This window comes from Drosophila elegans, unplaced genomic scaffold (assembly GCF_018152505.1).
Source record: "Drosophila elegans isolate 14027-0461.03 unplaced genomic scaffold, ASM1815250v1 contig_476, whole genome shotgun sequence".
Taxonomy (NCBI): Eukaryota; Metazoa; Arthropoda; class Insecta; order Diptera; family Drosophilidae; genus Drosophila; species Drosophila elegans.
Window position 1 is genome coordinate 3,461,102 of NW_024545863.1, and position 23,140 is coordinate 3,484,241.

Here is a 23,140-nt window from a genome sequence, read left to right on the forward strand (position 1 = left end):
TGAAGCAGTGCCGGGAAACTTTTACGCATTTATGCTAAACGCTGCCATTATTGAGGCCACTAATTGGCAGCCACATGAGTGCCTCTGAACAAATGTATCTGCATCTGAAACTTGCATCCCGGTGGCAATGCGTGCCCCTGGGCTAGTTGGTTTTGCTCCTGCCCGCATTTAATCATTATTCCCCTACACTCATTATAGTACTGCAATAGCTCACGTTTTAATTGAACAGTATACATCAGTAAATGTATTTGGTATCTGCATCTGGCGCTTATATGCAGATCCGTTGTTTGTTTTTCATGCAAAATGAAATGAGAGAAAGTACTTCAGTTTTGGGTGCTTCTCTTGAACATTTTCACATTTAATTGCCGAATGGCCAACATAAAATTTTCCCAGCCAATTTTGGTCTTTTTTTGTTGCTAATAGTTTGTGTTAACATCTTCCGTTACAACGAAATTCAATTCCTTTTCGGAGCTCGAATTGTGGTTTTTATATACAAAGCCGCCAAATGGGTTTATTTGGCGGTTTGTAAAAAGTTAATGGAGGATAACTACGTTTTAACTAAGAAAGTTTGTTTTAATTAATAATCCATTAATAAGGTTTCTCACTCAAAGGAAAACACAACTGAAAAACGTAAATTTAACCATTACTTTTTAAAACAATAATTTAATAAATTAAAATTATGAAAATATTGGATACAGACTATAAAGGGAATACGATTGGCATTTAGGAGAAATTCAAGGTAACTTAGTTTGCCAGAACCCTGAAACGCCAAACATAAATAGAAACACATTCAATTTCACGGCATTTGTGATCCCAAAGTTGTATTGAGTTCATCGTTTAACCCAACATTGCCCCCAGCACGCGACATTTCCGTACCTGGCAGACAATGGGACAATTGTGGCAACAGTCGCACAGACGACACCTTAATAGCTCCATAAAAAGGGGCGACAATACCCATAAAGCCGGCCACGCACTTGCTCCGTGGAAAACAATTGCTCGGGGAGCCGAAAAAAGTCGCAGATGCTGCTTCATGAGCCCAGTCCGAGCCATGATAGGGCCATCTTATTTCCGCCATGAGAACCACTAGCCAAACGCTGCAAAAAGCTTCTGCACAAGCTGGAAAGATGTGCATGCGGATGGGGACGTATGCCTGGGACCGGTGCTCATGGTTTTATTTGCAGTCGGAATAAAAATTATATTTACAGTGGCGCTGTTTATTTGAAAATGGCGTGACAACAGCCCAACTAAAAGGAGTCGCAGAAAGACACACAGCTGAATGTTTCTGCACTGGGCAAATATTTATATAATAATTTAAGTATAACAGCATTTATGGTAGGAAAGCATTTATGGTTTAAAAGCATTTAATAAGCCCAAGCAAATAGATCAATGCAAATTAATGCACCTAAGCTTGTTTAATAAGATTGTGTAAGATTCTTAATAGTAAATGTTGAAACCTTTCTAAATTTTCTTGTTATTTTATCCCTTGAAAGCCGTCTGTTTCTGAGTGTAGCTGGACTGACGCTGGTCTGTTACCTACTTGGGTCTTTCGAGTCCACCAGCCAGAGATGCGCTGGCAACTTGGCTGCAGAGCACGACGCTCCGACTTCCACTTAAGCCACAAATCATTTTGCGGCAGTTGGCTTGGGATGCAATAAATTGGGTTGGGAATGGAGTTTGCAATGGAGCTGAAAAGAGGAGGGCATGTGGCAAGGGATCCAGATATAAAGTTGTTGGGAACGGAACCCACACTCGTGCGCCCCCAGGGATCCAGATAGGGATTGGGCCGTGTGTGTGTGCCTTGGATATTACGACACTTGGCAAGTTGAAGATTTATGCCGCAATTACCGCAAGTGTAAACTAATTACGGGTTTAAAGTGCCAACTCAAAGATAATGGCAGTCGGCAACAAAAAAAAACAACGAAATAAGAAAACAAAGGCAAGGCAAAGTTAACCCACTGTCGCTGGTCTTCAGTGGCTACTGGTCATTAAGAGCCGGCCATTAACAGTGGCTTATCAATTTGAATTATTTTTGTGGCAAAATAGCTTTACGGGATATCGGTAAGTGGCTCAATGGGTGAAATAGGGAAGCATTGGGATTGAAATATAGCCAGCATCCCCTTCGCTTTTCTCTTAAATCCGCTTCAATCTAAATTGTTCGTGTCTGCCATTTCTCAAATCCGACACAAGCTACCTGTTGGTCCCTTATTTGATTGCTGCACGGAGGAAAAAGTTTATCAAAATCTCTAATTGCCATTTTAGGTTATTCTATAAAAAATAATGTATATGCAAAAAATCGTTCTTTAAAAATGTCAATCATATCTAAAAAGCCTTCATCGTTTCTAAATATTTGTATGTCAATTTTTTGTGAAAGCGATTTTAAAAAATGTTATGATAGATAAATGATAACAATTTAAAATACCTTCTCTTCTGGAAATAACTAGGCCTTCACTACAAAACAATTTAAATTAATAGAAAAAATTTGAATGACTAAAAATTAAAGAACGATTATGTGAAATATATAAAGAAATTTCTACCAATTTGTAAATCAAAAATAGGTCTGGCTATTGTATTGTGCACGCGATACCATCACTCTGACGGCAAATAAAAACTCGATCTCAAATTAAAGGGGGGAAATCTCCCGTCAAGGGTGTGGCTCCGTGGATAAATTAAAGCCCGGCAGCCTTTGTCCAGTCGACGGCTGTGTTCACGTTTTAATTACAACCAACTCAGCTGGATGCCAGATACATGGATCCAACGGCAGCCGTGGCACCTTTGACACCACCCGAAAACGGGGTTAACGTGGCGCGAATTGCGCTTTTGGCTCCGTGGACGGAGCAATCATGATCATCTCCGTAACGACAAACCAGCATGTAAGGTGGTAAACTATTGAGCGTAACAATGGCATTCTTTACATCGAACTAGTTGCTTGAAATTATGAAAGATATGAAAGATAATTTTAAGCCCAATCATCAAGAGCTGGTTTCTATGGTTTACGAAGCCATCAATGAAGTTTGACTTGACTTGAATATCATCCTTGGTTGGGTACTAATTTGCATTAACCAAAGGCAGTCAACTAGCTTGCTTGTTAGCTGCCCACTTCTCCCATTCATTTGCAGCCAAGCCATACAAGGCGTATACGCAATGTATTAAAGCAGTGGCTGTAATTTGATGCGGTCATATGGTTCTATCATTAATGAGCAGCAGCTTTGATTTTCTCAATGGCTCCGAGATGAGAATATTATGACGTTGTGCGTGTCTGCAGGGAAATCCAGCTATACCATTAATATTTCTAGCCAATACATATATAACTATATCATTTCTTCCCATTTAGTAAGACCATTACACATGTTTAATGGTTACAAATTTAGTATTAGATTCAATATTACAATTATTCTTTAATTGTACGCAAATTATTTAAAGCCCCAGCTGTGTTCAGGTGATGCATCTTCATTGGGGGCACTCGCCTTTGTGCCTGATCGGTTTTAGTGCGTCACTGACACAGATTGCGGGCAGTCGACATTCATAAGCGTTGCATGCGAGTCCGAACCTTTCACTTTTCGTAGAATAAACTTGTTCGGACGCCAAACAAACATGCCCATCCGACAAAAGAGCGCAAACAGACAGACAGGTGAGGGGGAAAACAGGGGCGGAAAATTTGTTGTCTCATGCAACAGCGGACAAAAAAAGCAACAGCAGATGCAACCACAAAGGCCGGGCAGCTGCCGACCAGACCAAAATTCAGCTACTAACTTGTCTGTCTTGGCCACAAACTCTTCACTCTTGGCCAACAACTGTCAGAGTAACTTAGGCCTGAAAATTCACTCAAAGGGCAGAAATTGCATTTGTTTTCGTTCTTAAATAAGACCAATACTGTCCGACTCCGATTTAATTATCACCTAAACAATGACGACAATCGAGCTGAAATTTATTTACATACGAGCACTGTCGATTCACCTTGTTCGACAGAGTCTCTGTTTAATTTACGGACATTAGCAGGCTAATTTATGGTCCTCTGCAACGCAAGACTCCTGGCCATTGCGCCACAATAAACACCACATTTAGTTTTATTGATTTAACCAAAAATTACCGCAAAACGAACGGCCAAAATGGCAGGCTGATGAATTTTATAGTCGAGGGCAAACAGTCCAGAAGAGTGGCCCATAAAGTCGAATGTTAATGTTAATGTCTTTCTGCGTGTTTGTTCCGTAATTAATGGATTGCTCGCTCATTATGCAATACCTTTAATGATCTGTCCACAAAACACGGAACAAATAGTTGGCTCATGCCTCAATAATGAAGACTTAAGAATGTCAATGTTTGATCATGGTTTTTCAAATATTTGTAGGCAATGTGAATCAGCTTTAGTTGTCCTTTGACAAGTTTATTTGAGACAAATATGCATTCAGGGTATTCTACTTAAACGTTCATTCAGAACATAGAACAGTGTTCCACAAAAGCTTAATTAAAATAAAGATTTGAATCTGAAACAAACATTTGTTTTTATATAGAATTATTTAAAATCATTTTGGAACTATGAATTAACAATTAAGAAAACACTTGTTTGATTTCTAAGAAATTTTTTATAATCAGATTATTTTCATAATAAATATAAATAAAAGTGTGCTTGTTGACAAGTCCTGAAAGAAACAATTTTATCTTTTGTAAACATTCTATTGTATGATTGCGTAACTACTAAACATTTCCATTCCAAGTCAAAATTTATTTGCAGAAATTTATTTGCATATTTGTATACTGCAACACGCATGTAGACCAAATTGGGTGTAAATAAATCAATGAAATGGTAGGGTGTTGGACTCCTAAGTAAAGAAATTCCAAGCGGAGGTCCCGAGGGGAACCGGAATTGCAGATGGAGGAGATTCCATTGGCGAGATAAACGAATCGCATGAAGGGGAGACTAATTGCAGCCTGTTGCCGAAAGTTGTTACTTCTGCAGCTGCTGCCTCGGTGGGTTTTATCTTTTAATTTGCCACAAAACGCACAAAGTGCACTCAACACTCCGCAGCGTGGGTGTGTGCCTCGTTGTGTTTGTTAGCCAGCCTGGGAATCCTCTCACTTTTTTTCACATGCACTCCCCATTGTATCTCTGGGATGTGCTGGTACGGCCTGGCGATGATGAAGATCCCAGCTGCCTGGCCAACTGCCTGCCGCTACTAGCTGGATATGACACAGATTACGTAATACGAAATTAACATTTTAACACAATTCAACAGAAAGAGAAGACGATGACGCGGCTGCAACGTCTGACGCAGCCTCAGTCGGAGAAATAAAACAAGAAAATTTAAATTATAAATTACAATGGCCGCAGCTTGAAATACCCTCACACAATATTAAAAAGATATATTGTGATGACCAACCCATAAGAGCTCCTTAAATGTAATGGATTAAATTGCTATATGCTTTTTAGGGAAACTATATTTGTTTAACTAAAAGTGGTACTATTGATATTAAGATTTATTTAATTTTTTGAAGAAAAATAAGAAATTAAAATTGTTTAAGCAAATTTATTCTATTTTTCAAATATGAAAAACTCGTATTATAAAGAACTTTCTGATGGGCATTTTTTCATTAAAAATAATTTCTTATACTTGAAGTCAACATTAGTACCTTAAAATACTACAATTTTTATTAAATTTGGATAACTCGTTTTGATAAATTCCAGCTGGAAATGAAACAAACCCCGTGGAAAAAATACGCATACCCCGGCAAGGCAAGAAAATGCAATCGAGAAAAATGGGATATGGGAACCCGTTGCGGATTGGACTGCATCCCGCCCCCCGGTTTGGACCTGCCCATTTGGACGGCACTGGCTCATCACTCTCGGCCGAAGCTCCATGACGTGGACAACAGGGGCTCAGTTATCGAGAGGACGATGATGACGACGATGGCCAATGCATGGGCACTTTCGGGACGAGAGTTACGCCTTGCAGTCAATTATGCAATTAACGTTTGGCCAACAAACGAGAAGCAATCGCGGCAAATGAGCCGCGTTTCCTACACATTACACATTAGTTGTCGGCGTCGCCGCATTGACAAAACTTAGTCTCTAACGCAAATGGCAGATGCAAATGCAATGCAGATTCAGTGGCGTTGGTCTGTTGCCAGCTGCCCATCGATAGTTGGTGGTCAAAAAAAAAAAAGAAATAAGAAGAAATAGCTGACAAATAGTGATACTCGTACTCAATCCAAAGTTGCAACCGCCGAAGGCCCGCTGACAACTGTGAAGTGTCATCGCCCCAAGTCAGTAATAATAATATTATTCCCCCTCCGAAGCCGCCGATCTCGGATTTCGACTGATTGTTTTGCCTGCGGTGTGTTTCCCAGCAATTAGATGATGGACTGTGATTTGCAACTCGTGCAAACGAATTTAGGAAACACTTGACAAATATTGACAAAGTGCAATGGCAAAAGGCAATGCGTTGTATCTTGCAATTATAAAATGGAATTGTAGTAGGAAAATGTCTAAAGAGATGTTTATGTTGAATAAATTATTCATAAAATATGTTTTATCTTTATACGGGAATCGATAACAATTTTAAAATAGCATATAGTAGAACTAGTCCCCTTTTTCTTATTGAATCAAATATTCTAAAAATGTTTATACAAATTGTATCAGTTCTATATGCAACTAATAACATTAAATTCAACTTTAATTGACTTAGTTAAATTTTCCACTTGGCAAACGAAATAGAACTGTGTCATTTACTATTTGTAATAATTGTCATTTCATTTTCTACAATTAGTTGAAATGTTGCATTATTTTAACTTGTTTGTAAATCCTGCGAAATGCCCACTCAAGCAATTAAGCTAAGGATTACAAAATAAATTTGTAACTTTCAATCGACTGAATTGACAACGAGCGACAATTACGATTTCGAGGAAGCTGCGACACAGTTGAGGTCCCATGGGGAGAGCGGTAATTTGCTAATCATTTCAACTGCCAATTGGCAAAATTGTTCGAAAGACGCCAGACACGAGGAAGAAATTGTCAACGATGGACATGGAGGCATGAGCGAAGGGAGCCGTCATGAGAAAATGAGAAATCCAAGTCAGCAAAATGGTTCCCGGGTTAAGTAACCAAATAACTATTGGTAGCCACTTTTTGGGCAACTGCAAGTTTTGGGGCTGCATCGAAGGATGGTCAGAGCTTGGACATTGGAGGGGGCAGAGCCACTGCATCGAAAAGTGAATGGCAGATGAAGTTGCATCGCCTTGAGCTCGAATTGGGTAACATTGCACAGCGGTGGGCGAGACTGTCAGCAATTGTTTTTATTTTCATTTCTGGCTTGGGCTTTTTCTGTTTTCTGCGATGAAGGAGATGAAGGAGTCCCTGTCGGTTGTCTGTCTTATCTCTTCGAAATTGGACAGTCATTGGACTTACTCTGCCTCCTTGTGTGCCTTCTCCCGCAAATATGGCAATTATAATTACTGGCCGACTGATGCCCACAAATTTGGGTCTAGAGTGAAATTTGATATAACATATCACCTACTCCTATTTTTTGGGTAAATTTAACGCCTTCCAAATAGGAAACCGAAGAGCCAAAAATATTCCTTCAAATCGAAGGGTTGGGAGGCCATTTGGTCAGCTGTGTTTTTGGCCAGGATTGGTCGTAGCCAGCTCACACTCTTGGCCAAAATGCTTTTATGCTTCCTTCTCCTTCTGTTCAGCTGCACAATTGGCCATCGACCATCGACTAAGGGGGCTCGTTTGACAACTAACGTGGTTACGTTACCACCCCCAACCCCACCTTGACTACTACAAAAAGTAGCCGTCGCATCGCAATTGATTTCCTGGAAGACCACAAAACGCTGGATGGCATCTTCAGACGACGACTTGTACGCAGACGCAATGGCAATTGCATCGCAGCAAAGCCTCCAGCTGGCAAGTGGATATGTTCGGGGACCCCTGTACCAAGTACGGACCACATGCACCGCATAAATCTTTTCTCATTTACTTTTGCCGAAACTCGGCTCGTGCAAGTTTATTGTAAATAGTGGCTGTGCCTTGTGCCGTGTGATTATGTGAGCATTACATGCCATTTGGCACGCTGCCACAACCCAAAAATTTAAGTCTTAAAATATATTTTAAGAAAAGCCAGACCAGCTTAGGAAAACAAAGATTCGAATACGCTCACCTTATACATTTTTCAAAGCAGTCATAAAATGAGTGAATAAACTATAAAGATTTTAGAGTCGAAAGTCTTTAAATAGTTTTGAAGATTATTTAAAGTCAAAATCTAATTTAACAGATATTATTTGTTTAATTATGATACTTAAATATTTAATTGCAAAGCAATGATTATGCAATTTGCTTTATCGATGTGAATTAAAGAGTCTTGTAGGATAAATGTACCCTTTTATAGGGTATAATATCAACTGTGAGGAGCAGGAAGCCAGCCTTGCCACGCTTGCTCCCCATTGACCCCAGATTTTTCTCTGCCTGTGCGGAGCAAAAAGGGGAAAAAATGTAAAATCAATTTGAAGATTGCTGCTTCGACAGCTGTCGCCATCGTAGTTTTTGTTTCAACAGACTCTGGTCCGCTGATGGCTTAGTTTGAGTCTTGGTTTGGCTCTGGGTTTGGGTTTGGGTTTGAGTTCACTTGTAGCAGTCAACAAGTGGGGGCTTGCCATTGACTGCAGATCGAGGCAGTGGCAAGGTGCTGCGATTGGGGTTAAACTTTAGAGTCAACAAAACGCAAGCAGGAGTTGGCTGGACTTATGCAAGAGGAACTTGCAAATTAAGATTATAGTTATTTTTCACAACATTTATTTAAAGCTACTCAAACACCCTAATTGTGGAATTTTTTACTAATAATTATATTTACAAAAGCAAAGGATTGTGCAATAGGTATTGAAGAAAAGTTACTTTCAAGCAAAAAACCAATAAACCCGATTTATATTATATGTAACTAAATTCTGAAAAAATATTTCTGATTTATTAAAATTAACCTATTTTATTTCATCACCCAAATTCACTAAAATTATTCTTATACTTCATTTGTGTGCTTCAAAAACTCCTAACATTCCAAGCTTGTTCTATTTCCGCTTCCCCTTGCTTATTCATTCAATTGACAATCACTAGTCTATTTCACAATTTTATTTGCATGTTCAACACTCACTGATTTATCTCACAAGCATTCAACGCATTTCTATGCCAAATCAATATAAAACGAAAATAATTTAGAATATGAATAACACTGTAGAAATTTATACATAATAATATCTTAAGTCCTAAATTATAACAAGTTTAAGTTTAAAATGAGTTCCTTTTGCTTATGCTCTTTTTTCGACTTAATTAAGTTAGACCTTTTTACATTTTATTTTTGAGTTTAAGCGACTAATTTACGAAATTTGAAAACTAATATTTTCTTTCTATACTTTGAAGTGTCGGAAGCGCCCCTGATGCCTCCTCATGTCTTTCCATTTATTCTAACTATGCTCAGTGGTTAGTTCGACTGAAACTCGGCTAATGGAAGGGTCAGCTTAAAAGCAAATTTGATTTTGCGGTCGCTCAGAGGGGGGGCTCATAGATTTAGATGGACTCACCTTGCGTTTGGAGCGGGCCATTCGCTGGTCGCGGGAGCTCTCCGCCTCGCCGGGCGGCCGTTTGCCCCAAACGCGGATGGCGATCCGGGTGTAGGTGAAGACGAGCACCGCCAGGGGCACAACGAACTGCAGTGCGAAGAGGGACAGCGTGTAATAGTATTCCTGCGTCCGGGACGGCCAGATTTCGCGGCAAATGTATCTGTTGGATGCACGCGCACAAAGGACATCACATGGAACGAGGGGAGGGCAGAAAAGTGCATTAGTTTCAAGTGGACAGATGTTCCGGGCTCCCAAAATCTACTGCCACAAAGGGACAACCGCACATGCGGCCCGTGTGTTCATATATTCTCGACCAAGTGCGCAATTTCATTGTTATGCTAAGCTTTTCAAGTTCCTGCCAGCAGTGACTGCAGATAAAGTTCGCCAAAAACATATTTCATTTTCCTCGCTCTGACTGAGTAACTCAAATTTTACTACTTTTAAGACTTACTTCTAAGCGAATCTTTAATTTATAAACAAAGTTTAATTCAATAAATATTAAATCGTAGCAGTAATTTAGTTCTCTTTGCTAAAAAAAATAAAATAAATCATATTATTTATTTATATATATTTATATATAATATATATATATTATATAATATATATTTATATATATTACATTTAAAAATTATGAAAAATAAAAATGGTATGGTTTTCCCGCGTATTGACAATAACACTCCGACACTTGTTGTTTGCTGTTTAAGGATCTGCGTACTTACTTTTCGCATTTCTCGTGCCAGGGAGACCTGGGAATGTCGAGGCCGGATACAATTGGTATTGGAAGGGCCGTGGCAAGTGCGACAAACCAAACGCCGCTGATGATGAGTTTGGCATAACTGCAAAGAGGGAAAAGGTCAGGTTTTGAGTGGGCTCAGAGTAAATTTGATTCGTTGCGAATATCTAAAATGTCTACTATTTTTAGTCATCCCTCATCGGCTTTCCATTTGGCTCTTGAATAATGCTCTTATACGTTTGTAAACAGTTCATATTTTCCCTCCCCAACGCGGCGTATGAGTGATGCTGAAGTTTGACGAGGCATGATAAGCGGGCATTAAGCGTTAAGCGTTTCGGTATGCTTTGTTTTGGCTTTAAGAACGCTCTCCGGTAATTGCGTGTGGGTAAGTTACAGTCATGTTGAATAATTATCAGCCATATTTACGTTATATACGCGCAAACATTTGCACAGGCCAGATGACCTTCGTCGTCAACAAATACACACGCATGTACGCACCCGCAAGCACTGACGTCACTGATTTCCAATGGCTCAACACAGAAAAAAAAGGGCGAGCAAATTGAATTATAAAAATTTGAAATATTATACACATGTAACTTTAATTTTAGAGGCAATGATATTAAACCCATTTATACAATTGCAGAGGGTATTCCTTTCTTGTTTTTAGTTAAATTTGGTCTATAATTCGGTCTATATGAATCTTGGAATACTCAAGCCAACTCTGAGATGGTGGCCAGTGGCCTTGTAATTACCAAACGAATTGATGTTTTCTCTCCTCCGGTCAATGGTTGTTTACTAGCCGGCAGCTCTGGATTTTCAGCAAATGCTATGTCGGGCTCTCAAATTACTATTTAAACCAATTAACGCGAGGCGAAGTGTTTGGCCACTGTCTGACTAAAGGCCTGCGGAAACTTTATCCCAGGGGATAGTAGCTTAGGTCAAGCGGTCAAAGTGGACACTAATATAAATACCCTTGAGACCATTTTACGGCGTCCACGCACGTAAATGAATGTCCAAGCCTAGCACTTGGTGGGTACATTTAAAAAAGCATACTTAAATCGTGCCCATGATATTATATACTAACAATCGAATTGCATACATTTTCAGCAAAACAACAACAATCAACTTTTTTTTAATTAAGCTAATAAATATTTTAGCCGTAAACTACAAGGAAAATAAAATAAAAACAATAACTAAACACAAGTCATTGCATCAGAGCTTGGGTAAGTTTTAATTTATTTTTAAAGCCAATTAAAGCAAAACTTCAATTTAAAAAAATACTTTTTACCAAAAATTATACCCGCCTTTTGGCCAATGTGATTAAAAATAGTTTTATTTCTTACCGTTTTGTGATGCGGGGCCTCAGTGGCCACATTATGGCTATGTAGCGGTCGATGCTGATGGCCACCAGAGTGTAGGCGGTGACCAGCACGGAGACCGCCTGCGAGTAGTTCACAAAGTGGCAGAGCACCACGCCAAAAGGCCAGTAGTTGAGGATGAATAGCGAGATGAAGGACGAGGGCACACAGAACAGAGACATCAGGATGTCGCCCAGTGCCAAGCTGGCTATAAAGTAGTTGGTAACAGTGCGCATTCGCGGCGTAGACTGAACGATGTAGCAGACAGTTCCGTTGCCAATCAGGGCGAAGAAAAAGATGGGAATGTACAGGAGGTAGACGGTGCTTTTGAAGTAAACACTAGACCACAGGTCCTCCGACTGAATGTCATCGCCATCGCAGCTAAAGTTCATTATATAGGTGACATTATAGTTTTCCAGCTGCAGACCATTGAGCGTGGTAGTAGATCCGTATCCGTAGGATGCCTCATCGACCGCCGTCGCTTGTGCGGTGGCATTGAAAAGGAGGGAGGCGGAGTCGGACAGGCTGAGGGATCCCTCCTGGTAGTCATTATCCTCATTCCTCAACAGCGGCTGCTGCGGAGCTATGTAGTACATTCCTTCGTTGTTCTCAAACAACCTACGGCTGCTTTTAAGCAGCGGTCTATTGTCGAACTCCATTCGAGCGTGTCAATAGAGAAACCACAAATTCTTAAGCCAACTTCGAGTCCTTAAAAACTTTTTTAAGCATTCTGGCCCAAAATCTAGGCTCTTCAAACTTGGCTTCTGGCTGCCATCTGTAAGTAAAAGTTGCTGGTTATAATAAGTGAAGTTCGTAAAAAATGTGCTGCACTACATTGCGGCTACTTAATAATTCGCCCAACATATTTAAGCAATAAACATTGCATAGTTGCAGGCTGATGTCAGTATAAGAGTTTTTTGGGCTATATCAGAATGATATATAGCCTCAACTAAGATAGAAAAGTTATAAGGTATATGATGGGTATTCCAAGTTACGAAAAAAAACAGTTATATTTTTCCCTAACAAAATCCCGAATACAAAAGGCTAGTAATTAACATTTTTGTCATCGATTTGCCGTCCTTCATTAATGAATAGCTTATCAATTTTGTAATATGAAAACCTGGAAAATGTGCACCGAATGCTAAAGTAAATAATTGAAATGGCAATTTCAAAACCACATATTCAAATTAAAAGGGCCAGCGCAGCAGGCAAGCATATATACGGGAGATGAAGCCAATAATAAATAACATGTAAAATATTGACAAAAAAATCACGTACAAGAATGAAATCTGCGCCATTGAAAATGTAATAAAGACTCAGGTTTAGGACCATATCAGATTTTTCGAGCTTAGTTGGCGCGTATTTAGCGGGCTTTAAGGCTGAACACGAAAAATAACAGCCAACAACAAAGCCTTCCTTTAGACACAAAAAAAACAGGAGCCAACCTGCCAAAATGTATTTCACAAATTCAATTTTCAGCCAAGCGACAATCGTAGGATAAAGGAAGCAAGGAATTTACAAAATTTACATTGGATTACGACGACTTCAGAGGCCTTTAAAGGACTCTAGCTTGGGGTGTATTTTTTTTTGGGTGGAATAGAATGCTAACCAATATTTACTTGACAGCTTTACTTTACGCGTTGCAAATATGAGAAATGAGTCACTTAAATAATTTGTCTTAATAATAAAATAAATACTTTAAATAATAAATTGTTTACATACCTATATAATCTCGTTTTTTTATAAAAAAAAAAACCAACTAATGACAGCCATCAGTAGATAAAAATGCGATTCAGATTCGGATTTCCAAAAAAAGCAATTATAATACGGTGCCGCAATCAGATTAATTTGAATGTACCCGTACCACCAACTCAGCCAAAGTAATGCCGTTCGATCTAATCTACCGTAGATAAGTCGACCACCATGGGAGCTATAAAAGAGCCTGCCTGCAAACTGGACAACCATCAGTTGTGGGCTCTACTGCAATATGAAGACTTTCCTGATTTTGGCAATCTTTGCTCTGGCCGGTAAGAACAGGAGGTATCCTGTGAGTTCTGAGACATTCCGAACTAAACTAAACATCTCCCTCAGCTTCGGCTTTTGCTCTGGAGGAATCCGAGCGCGTCAATGGCGAGAACGGCTGGTACGTTCCCCAGGCGGACGGCTCCTTCGAGTGGGTGGACATGGATGTGGCTGAGGAGTGGATGGATGAGCAGGAGAAGCTTGAGGGCCGTGGCCTGACCACCGTCCCCGTGAACTTCTACCTGTTCACCGCGTCCAACCCCTCCAGCAGCAAGCACATCTACGCCACCCAGAAGTCCATCAGTGCCTCCAACTTCAACGCCAACAACCCGACGCGCATTGTGATCCACGGCTGGACCCAGAGCTACCTGAACAGCATGAACTCGGACATCCGCAAGGCCTTCCTCTCCCGGGGAGACTACAACGTGATCATCGTGGACTGGGCCCGTGCCCGCTCCGTGGACTACGCCACCTCCGTGATGGCCGTCGCCGCCACCGGAAAGAAGGTCGCCGCCATGATCAACTTCCTGCAGTCCGACTTCGGATTGAACCTGAATGATCTGTACGTGATCGGTCACAGCCTGGGCGCCCATGTGGCCGGATACGCCGGCAAGAACACCAATGGCCAGGTGCACACCATCGTGGGTCTGGACCCCGCCCTGCCCCTCTTCAGCTACAACAAGCCCAACAAGCGTCTCAACGCCGATGATGCCTGGTACGTGGAGTCCATCCAGACCAACGGCGGCACCCTGGGATTCCTGAAGCCAATCGGCAAGGGAGCCTTCTACCCCAATGGCGGCAAGAGCCAGCCCGGATGCCCCTTGGACGTGACCGGAGCCTGCTCCCACGGACGCTCCACCACCTACTACGCTGAGGCCGTCTCCGAGGACAACTTCGGCAGCATCAAGTGCGGAGACTACGAGGCCGCCGTTTCCAATGAGTGCGGCAGCACCTACAGCGGCGTTCGCATGGGAGCCGACACCAATGCCTACATGGTCGCCGGTGACTTCTATGTGCCCGTGAACAGCAAGGCCCCCTTCGGCATGATTAACTGATCGCTTAACAATAAATACTAATACTCAATGAATATATTTTTCACTACTTTGTGGTTTTTGTAATTTATAAGACATATGGGATATGAACTCTTAAATGCTTGTCTGCATCGCTTAATAATTAATCAGACCAATCTTCCGCTTTAGCCCACGTCTATTTTTTTTGAACACTAAAAAAAATAATATACTTAAAGGCTTTGGATGAACTTTTTATATATCGTGTCTTTGAGGTATCTAAGAAACTACCATTTATTACTAAGATTATTAACAACATTTTTATAATTTAACAAGTTAACACCAGTATTTAGGTATGGAACCGTTGCTTGCAAGGCGGTCTGTGCGTCCTTGTGTCCAATTAGTATAGTCCAATTAGTAGTGTGGAGTATGCCAAGTATATTGGTTCGAGAATGTGCAGCTGGCGGACTAAAAACTAAAGTTCTCCGCCTCTACTTGAGATTCGTACAGTTCAAATCCGATAGGATATTTTTGGAGCAAGCTCTTGAGGTACAACAGACTGATAAGGGTAATGTGCGACTTTCAGTCCGCTTTGGAATTCCAGCACCAATAATTTTATTTGCCTCCTATCCTTGTTTATAGGCTGACAAGTTTATTGTTTCTTAAGGCTCCTGTGCGAAACTGAATTTTATTGTGTCCCTGAAACGTCCCGTGCTCATGCTGTTTACCCATGTGAAGCCAATGATTTGTGACCTGAGGTACAATAAAAGCGGGTTGAGAAATGCGGGTTGGGTAAATTTTGGCTGGCTTTTGGGCAACTCGTAAGGACATAATACCCTGAAAAGGGATATTAAATCCAACAAACGTTGTTTGCGGATAGGTATGGCTATTAGTTCGGTGTGCAAATTGTGGACTATTAGGATGGCAAATGTGAGACTTTTCGGAGAGTTATTAATGCAACATGTTCACTGAATCAATAATCGAATTAATGTCCTCACCCATTAGTATATGGTCCTCTGTCCACAAAGGCACTTCCACGTAAATATAATAAACTTAAAACTCTTGGGAGGTCTATGGTTTTGGTTGTTTTCATGTTTGTATTGTTAATTTAATTAGTTCCTTAATAAGTGATGATTGACTCGAACTCGTGTCACTCTACATAAATGCCCGAAAGTATGCAGCTATTTTCGAAAACAATTAAAAGCTGTCACTTTCGCCTAATTGACTTAATTACGATTAACCACATCCCTGAGCACGTACTGTAACAAACTTTGTTTGCTTAAAGTTTCATTTTTTGTTTGCGCTTACTTATTTACATCACGTAAGAGCTTCTGTGTATATCAATATCATAGATTACAAGCCACCAACTGGCCGAGATAAGAGGAGTCGAGCAAAACAAGAATGCAGTGGAGTGTTAAATGCCCATTTAATGATACCTACAATTAAGCCCACTCACTCGGACTTACAGGAGATTAAAGTGCTTAAGGGCACCACCCATTGTAATCGATAGCTGATAAGCTACTTGTTGACTGGCATTCCAGACTCGTGCTCCGATAGATTGAATTGCCTGTCCATGAACATGAATTTCCATAGTCATAACGTAGAACACTCGAAGAATTTCGCAAATCGGCCACGAATAAATGAAGAGCCATTCAATTGATAAAAGTGCCATTTAAATCGAAGTGCTTTAAAAAAAAAACTTGCAGTATGGTCCCTATCAGATTACTTTAAATGTACCCAAACCACCCAGTCAGCCAAAGAAATGCCACCCAATTTAATCTATCGCGATAATTCGGACACCCGGGGACCTATAAAAGCAACGGAAATCGTACTAGACAACCATCAGTTGGGGGCTACACAACAACATGAAAACTTTCCTGATTTTGGCGTTCTTTGCTCTAACCGGTAAGTTTAAAAAATGCTGAAATTTTTAAAGAATTCTATATTAATTGTCTCTTTCAGCTTCGGCTTTTCCGCTGGAGGAATCTGAGCGCATCAATGGCGAGAACGGCTGGTACCTGCCCCAGGAGGATGGTTCCTTCGAATGGGTGGACATGGATGTTGCTGAGCAGTGGATGGAGGCCCAGGAGCTGCTGGAGAGCCGTGGTCTGACCACCGTTCCCGTGAAGTTCTATCTGTACACGTCCTCGAACCCCTCAAAGGGCACCAAGATCACCACCACCACCAAGTCCATTGACGCCTCCAACTTCAACGCCGGCCACCCGACCCGCTTCGTGATCCACGGCTGGACCCAGAGCTACTCCGCCAGCATGAACAAGGACATCCGCGATGCCTGGCTTTCCCGGGGAGACTACAACGTGATCATTGTGGACTGGGCCCGTGCCCGCTCCGTGGACTACGCCACCTCCGTGATGGCCGTCGCCGCCACCGGAAAGAAGGTCGCCGCCATGATCAACTTCCTGCAGTCCAACTACGGAATGTCCTTAGACAATCTGTACGTGATCGGTCACAGCCTGGGCGCCCATGTGGCCGGATACGCCGGCAAAAACACCAATGGCCAGGTGCACACCATCGTGGGTCTGGACCCCGCCCTGCCCCTCTTCAGCTACAAAAAGCCCAACAAGCGTCTCAACGCCGACGATGCCTGGTACGTGGAGTCCATCCAGACCAATGGCGGTAATTTGGGATTCCTGAAGCCCATCGGCAAGGGAGCCTTCTACCCGAACGGCGGCAAGAGCCAGCCCGGCTGCGGACTGGATTTGACCGGAGCCTGCTCCCACGGACGCTCCACCACCTACTACGCTGAGGCCGTCTCCGAGGACAACTTCGGCAGCGTCAAGTGCGGAGACTACGAGGCCGCCGTTTCCAATGAGTGCGGCAGCACCTACAGCGGCGTTCGCATGGGAGCCGACACCAATGCCTACATGGTCGCCGGTGACTTCTATGTGCCCGTGAACAGCAAGGCCCCTTTCGGCATGATTAACTAAAAGCAAACCAATAAATATTAAGTCAATGAAAGTATCACGCTTTTTTTGGGGGATGTTTTCCTTAGGATCAAGTTTTTTCTACAAAATATGTACATAATTTTCAAAGATTTGTTTGTATTCTGCAGAAGATAGAGAAGAAATCGTAATGAAGGGAAAAGTTGGCCAATATTTCGCAAGGGCTCAGATTGATCAATGTAGTTGAGACGAACATGATATTTACTTAGTTTAATAATTTTTTTTTATTTGCATAAATTCTTTTTGGTTGGGAGGAACAGGAAACAACAAAAGTGAAAAATATGAGTATAATTGACCCATGACTTATATTTGCCCGCAGCAAGTTGGTCTGGTAAACAGGAAAAAAGTATTGCAAAGGCATCAGAATTAGCTTTGGTGCTTCTTCAATGAACTTCCTTATCGGGCTAAGACGATCATAAACCATAGCATTGACCAACAACCCATTCAGATAGCCATTCTTAAAGGTGAATTAGCTCGAGTGGTTTATTGGCATTTATGGCTGCACTTGACCATTCATTGGATTTCCTTGACTTTCTTAGTCATTGCTCAACAATGGTTTAATTGATGACTGCTTTAAAGGAATAAAAACAACAACTTTATAATTGCCAAGGTGTTTAAACAACTAGATAAAAACGCATTAAGGGAAAATAGTAAAGTTCCTCTAATCCATAGAATAACAAGTTAAGGATCATGACCCTGAGAACCTTATCTTTGTGTTGATGCACGTTCAAAAGCTTTCCCCTTAAGTTTCCACGTTTATCAACTACGTGGGGGAGAAGCGGACGCTATCAAGGCACTAAGTTTTCTAATCGTTTGTATCGGCCCTATCTTATTGTCCAGAAGCTGTCAAAGCTATCAAGTGTTTGCTGATATTAGACTGATTACTGTGATTACTTCCCGCCTATAAAAGGCGATGGAAGAGTGCCCCATTCACCAAAATTGTTTGAGACCCCCAACATGAAGGTGTTTTTTGTCCTAGCCGCTTTACTGGCAGCAGGTAAGTTGTCCTGGACCATAGTTCTCAAAGGCAGACATATCCTAAGTATCCCTATTCATAGTGAGCGCCCTGCCCATTGAGGAGCGCGTGAACGGCGAGAACGGCTGGTTCATCCCCAAGCTTGATGGAAGCTTCGAGTGGATGGAAAAGCAGGATGCCGAGGACCTGCTGGCCAACGGAGCCCAGATGGAGGGCCGCATCAGCACCAACGCCGTCGACTTCTACCTGTACACCAAGTCGAACCCCATCGACGGCAAGAAGATCACGGCCAAGGCCAGCTCCGTGGATGATTCCCACTTCAACAGGGACCACGGCACCCGCGTCATAATCCACGGCTGGACCCAGAGATATTCCGACGACATGAACACCCGCATCACCAGGGCCTGGTTGTCCAAGGGCGACTACAACGTGATCGTCGTGGACTGGGCCCGTGCCCGTTCCGTGGACTACGCCTCCTCCGTCCTGGCCGTTCCCGGAGCCGGAGCCAAGGTGGGTGAGATGATCAAGTACCTGCACGAGCACCACGGCCTCTCCTACGACAGCCTGGAGGTGATTGGCCACAGCCTGGGCGCCCATGTGGCCGGATACGCCGGCAAGACCGTCGGAGGCCAGAAGGTGCACACCATTGTGGGTCTGGACCCCGCCCTGCCCCTCTTCAGCTACGACAAGCCCAACAAGCGTCTGTCCACCGACGATGCCCACTACGTGGAGTCCATCCAGACCAACGGCGGCAAGCTGGGATTCCTGAAGCCCATCGGCAAGGGAGCCTTCTACCCCAACGGCGGCAAGAGCCAGCCCGGCTGCGGACTGGACGCCACCGGCTCCTGCTCCCACGGACGCTCCGTGCTCTACTACGCCGAGGCCGTCACCGAGGACAACTTCGGCACCATCAAGTGCGGCGACTATGAGGACGCCGTCTCCAAGAAGTGCGGCAGCACCTACAGCAGCGTTCGCATGGGAGCCGTGACCAACGCCTACATGGTCGATGGCGACTACTACGTCCCCGTGAACAGCAAGGCTCCTTTCGGCAAGATCGAATAGGGTCCTGCAGGCATAGTCGTTTTCTGAATAAAATACTCTATTGAAATGGACACTCCAAAAGTGAAGGCTTTCTTTATGGCGATTTTGGGTTCTTTTTTGGGCTAAATATAGGAATCGAATTATATTTCGAAATCAAACTGATTAAATATTTATTTTATAAAATATATATTTAGGAAGGATTAAGAATCCAAGACTACCCTTAGTGGTGACATAGCTTGAGCTTTATTGCTTATGTTATTTAAGCATTCAATTAAATAAATATATAAATTAGATTTATCAATACTCGTCGATATGGAGGACCTGCCAACTCCCAACAAGGCACTTATAGTTGAAGTGCACTGGGATTTTCACACCACTTGAATTGCCAAAAGCATAATCGAAAAATATAGTGCTCTCGCTAGCAATAGATTACTTATATATATATATATATATACATATAAATGTTTAGTTATACTTGCGTGGTTTCTGATTGCGACAAAGACTTTTTTCCTTCTTACGTAGGAACTCTGCTTATGTGTTCAAACGATTTTATGGATTACACCTATTATCATTTAAAACCTATATATTACCTACTATTAAGCGATAATACGGGCTACATATATGCTATATGCTACATATACATATATGATTAAAGATAATACATATATTCTGATATGAAGTGAGCTGACTTTTGATAAGTTACTACAGCCTATATAAACGCTGCTAAAAAAAAGATCGGTTCAGTATATACTGAAGGGATTTCAAGATGAGAGTTTACGTAGTTCTAGCGGCACTATTGACAGCAGGTGAGTTTAAAAATGTCTTGTAAATACCATGCGATCTGAAAAGAATGTTTTTCCATCTTTAAGCGAGTTCTCTTCCCATTGAGGAGCGCGTCAATGGCGAAAACGGCTGGTTTGTGCCCAAGAAAGATGGCAGTTTGGAGTGGATGGACATGAATGATGCCGAAAAACTATTGGAACACAGTGCACCCATCGAAGGGCGTGCCAATGATGTGTCCTTCTACCTCTACACCAAACGCAATCCAACCGCAGGCAAGGAAATCAGGCCCGATTCATCCTCCATTGAAGACTCGCATTTCGACAAGAACCATGGCACTCGTTTTGTGATCCACGGTTGGGGTGGCCGCTACACCGATGGTATGAATGTCAAGATCACCAAGGCGTGGCTTTCGAGGGGGGACTTCAACGTGATCGTTGTCAACTGGGATCGTGCCCAATCCTTCGACTATGCCTCCTCGGTGCTGGCTGTCCCTGGCGCTGGAACCAAGGTGGGAGACATGATTGAGTACCTGCACCGGCATCACGGTCTGTCGCTGGAGACTCTGGAGATTATTGGTCACAGTTTGGGCGCCCATGTGGCTGGCTTTGCAGGAAAACAAGTGGGAGACAAGAGGGTTCACACAATTGTGGGTCTGGACCCTGCCATGCCGCTTTTCAGCTACGACAAGCCCAACAAGCGTCTATCCACCGAAGATGCCTTCTATGTGGAGTCCATTCAGACGAACGGAGGCTTGAAGGGATTCCTGCAGCCCATTGGCAAGGGCACCTTTTACCCGAACGGCGGAAGGAAGCAACCGGGCTGCGGTAATGACATCGACGGGCAATGCTCCCACGGACGCTCCGTCACCTACTACGTGGAGGCAGTCACCGAGGACAACTTCGGGACCATCAAGTGCAGGGACTACCAGGATGCACTGGCCAACGAGTGCGGCAGCACCTACAGCGGTGTTCGCATGGGAGCCGTGACCAACGCCTACATGGTCGAAGGCGACTTCTACGTCCCTGTGAACAGCCAGGCTCCTTTCGGCAAGATCGAATAAAGTTCGAAGTCATTCTTAATCTGAAATGGATTGTCCGAGTTTACTTTAAGGTACCAAGTGTCGAAGTCTATGTCTCAACAATAAAAATATTTTAAATACATCCTATTTAATTAAACAGATTTTATTGTATTTAGTCGATCGATAGCTTTGCAATATTTCATATGGTATCTTTGAGTACTTCAACTCGAAAGCAAGCTTGTGCTTTAAAATAATCTTATGTCATTGATACATCCTGTATTCTTGGAGCTTCATTTGGTGTTGGAATATACTTATAACTGAAGTGGAGTGTACGATTAAGTCTTGTTAAAAATATTAATTATAATTAACATATATATTACTATTAAATGATAATATTTCTCTCTCGATCTCAAGTAGTGCACTTGTAGATATTTACAACCTATATAAACGCATGTAAAGAGTCTTTGTAGACTAGATTTTGTTGGGATATCATTATGAAAGTTCTTGTAGCTCTTGGAGTCTTATTGACTGCAGGTAAGTTCTTAAAGATCCATTTTTAATATAATTAAATTTAAAACATAGACTTTTTTAGTTAGTGCGCTTCCTATTGCGGAGCGTGTCGATGGCGAGAATGGCTGGTTTGTACCCCAGGATGATGGCAGTTTTGAGTGGATGGACAAAAAGGAAGCAGAAGAGCTGTTGGACCATAGTTCTCCCATTGAGGGTCGTTCCAATGAGGTCTCCTTCTATCTATACACCAGACTCAACCCAATGGAAGGCGACGAAATCAGACCCCATGCATCCTCCATTCAAGATTCGCATTTCGACAAGAACCATGGCACTCGTTTCGTTATTCATGGATGGAAGGGACAGTATACCGATAGCATGAATGTGGACATCACCAAGGCCTGGCTTTCAAGGGGAGACTTTAACGTGATCGTTGTCAACTGGGCTCGTTCGCAATCCGTGGACTATGCCATGTCGGTGCGAGCTGTTCCTGGAGCTGGAACCAAAGTGGGAGAGATGATCGAGTACCTCCACGACCATCACGATATGTCTCTGGATACTTTGATTGTGATTGGACACAGTTTGGGTGCCCATGTGGCTGGCTATGCAGGAAAGACAGTGGGGAATAGGAGAATTCACACAATTGTGGGTCTGGATCCTGCCCTGCCCCTTTTCAGCTTCGATAAGCCGGACAAGCGTCTCTCCAGCGATGATGCCTTCTATGTGGAGTCCATCCAAACCAATGGAGGAGTGAAGGGCTTCGTGAAGCCCATCGGAAAGAGCACTTTCTACGTGAGTGGGGGAAGGAAGCAGCCCGGCTGCGGTGTAGATATCCAAGGAACCTGCTCCCACGCACGTTCCGTGCTCTACTACGCCGAGGCCATCACGGCGGATAGCTTTGGTTCCTACAAGTGCCAGGACTACCTGGCTGCCCTGGCCAACGAGTGTGGCAGCACCTACAGCAGCGTTCCCATGGCCGCGGATTCGAATGCCAACATGGCGGAGGGCTACTTCTACGTGCCCGTAAACAGCGAGGCTCCGTTCGGCAAATTCTGAATAGACACCGTTGCAAAATAAATATCAGCTAAAAGAATTCCCGAAAAAAAGGCGGTCTATTTGTGCTTTTAAT

At 42.6% G+C, this 23,140-nt stretch overlaps 6 protein-coding genes across 11 annotated transcripts in view; 5 read left to right on the forward strand and 1 right to left on the reverse strand.

The window, feature by feature from the left end:
• The window catches only part of LOC108148662 (RYamide receptor), a 55,489-nt gene that overhangs the window by 20,551 nt on the left and 11,798 nt on the right, over positions 1-23,140 (reverse strand). For all 6 annotated transcript variants that reach the window (XM_017275795.2, XM_041709545.1, XM_017275794.2 and 3 more), the window contains exons 2-4: positions 11,680-12,469; positions 10,323-10,439; positions 9,565-9,763 (exon numbers count right to left, since the gene is read on the reverse strand). In XM_017275795.2, the coding sequence (XP_017131284.1) occupies positions 9,565-9,763; positions 10,323-10,439; positions 11,680-12,353 (990 nt within the window). In that variant the 5' untranslated portion in view covers positions 12,354-12,469. The remainder of the gene's footprint in view (positions 1-9,564; positions 9,764-10,322; positions 10,440-11,679; positions 12,470-23,140) is intronic.
• On the forward strand, positions 13,672-17,702 carry LOC108148665 (pancreatic triacylglycerol lipase-like). Its single transcript, XM_017275798.2, has 3 exons — positions 13,672-13,721; positions 13,786-14,747; positions 17,648-17,702. The coding sequence occupies exons 1-3, from the start codon at positions 13,682-13,684 to the stop codon at positions 17,669-17,671; spliced, it is 1,026 nt and encodes a 341-aa protein (XP_017131287.1). The 5' UTR covers positions 13,672-13,681; the 3' UTR covers positions 17,672-17,702.
• Positions 16,530-17,702, forward strand: LOC108148663 (phospholipase A1 VesT1.02-like). Its single transcript, XM_017275797.1, has 2 exons — positions 16,530-16,628; positions 16,686-17,702. The coding sequence occupies exons 1-2, from the start codon at positions 16,589-16,591 to the stop codon at positions 17,669-17,671; spliced, it is 1,026 nt and encodes a 341-aa protein (XP_017131286.1). The 5' UTR covers positions 16,530-16,588; the 3' UTR covers positions 17,672-17,702.
• On the forward strand, positions 18,617-19,784 carry LOC108148666 (phospholipase A1-like). Its single transcript, XM_017275799.1, has 2 exons — positions 18,617-18,683; positions 18,745-19,784. Exons 1-2 carry the CDS (start codon positions 18,644-18,646, stop codon positions 19,722-19,724), a joined length of 1,020 nt encoding a protein of 339 aa, XP_017131288.1. The 5' UTR covers positions 18,617-18,643; the 3' UTR covers positions 19,725-19,784.
• Positions 20,423-21,661, forward strand: LOC108148668 (phospholipase A1-like). Its single transcript, XM_017275802.2, has 2 exons — positions 20,423-20,509; positions 20,573-21,661. Exons 1-2 carry the CDS (start codon positions 20,470-20,472, stop codon positions 21,544-21,546), a joined length of 1,014 nt encoding a protein of 337 aa, XP_017131291.1. The 5' UTR covers positions 20,423-20,469; the 3' UTR covers positions 21,547-21,661.
• LOC108148669 (phospholipase A1-like) lies at positions 21,992-23,117 on the forward strand. The gene is made up of 2 exons (XM_017275803.1): positions 21,992-22,038; positions 22,097-23,117. The coding sequence occupies exons 1-2, from the start codon at positions 21,999-22,001 to the stop codon at positions 23,065-23,067; spliced, it is 1,011 nt and encodes a 336-aa protein (XP_017131292.1). The 5' UTR covers positions 21,992-21,998; the 3' UTR covers positions 23,068-23,117.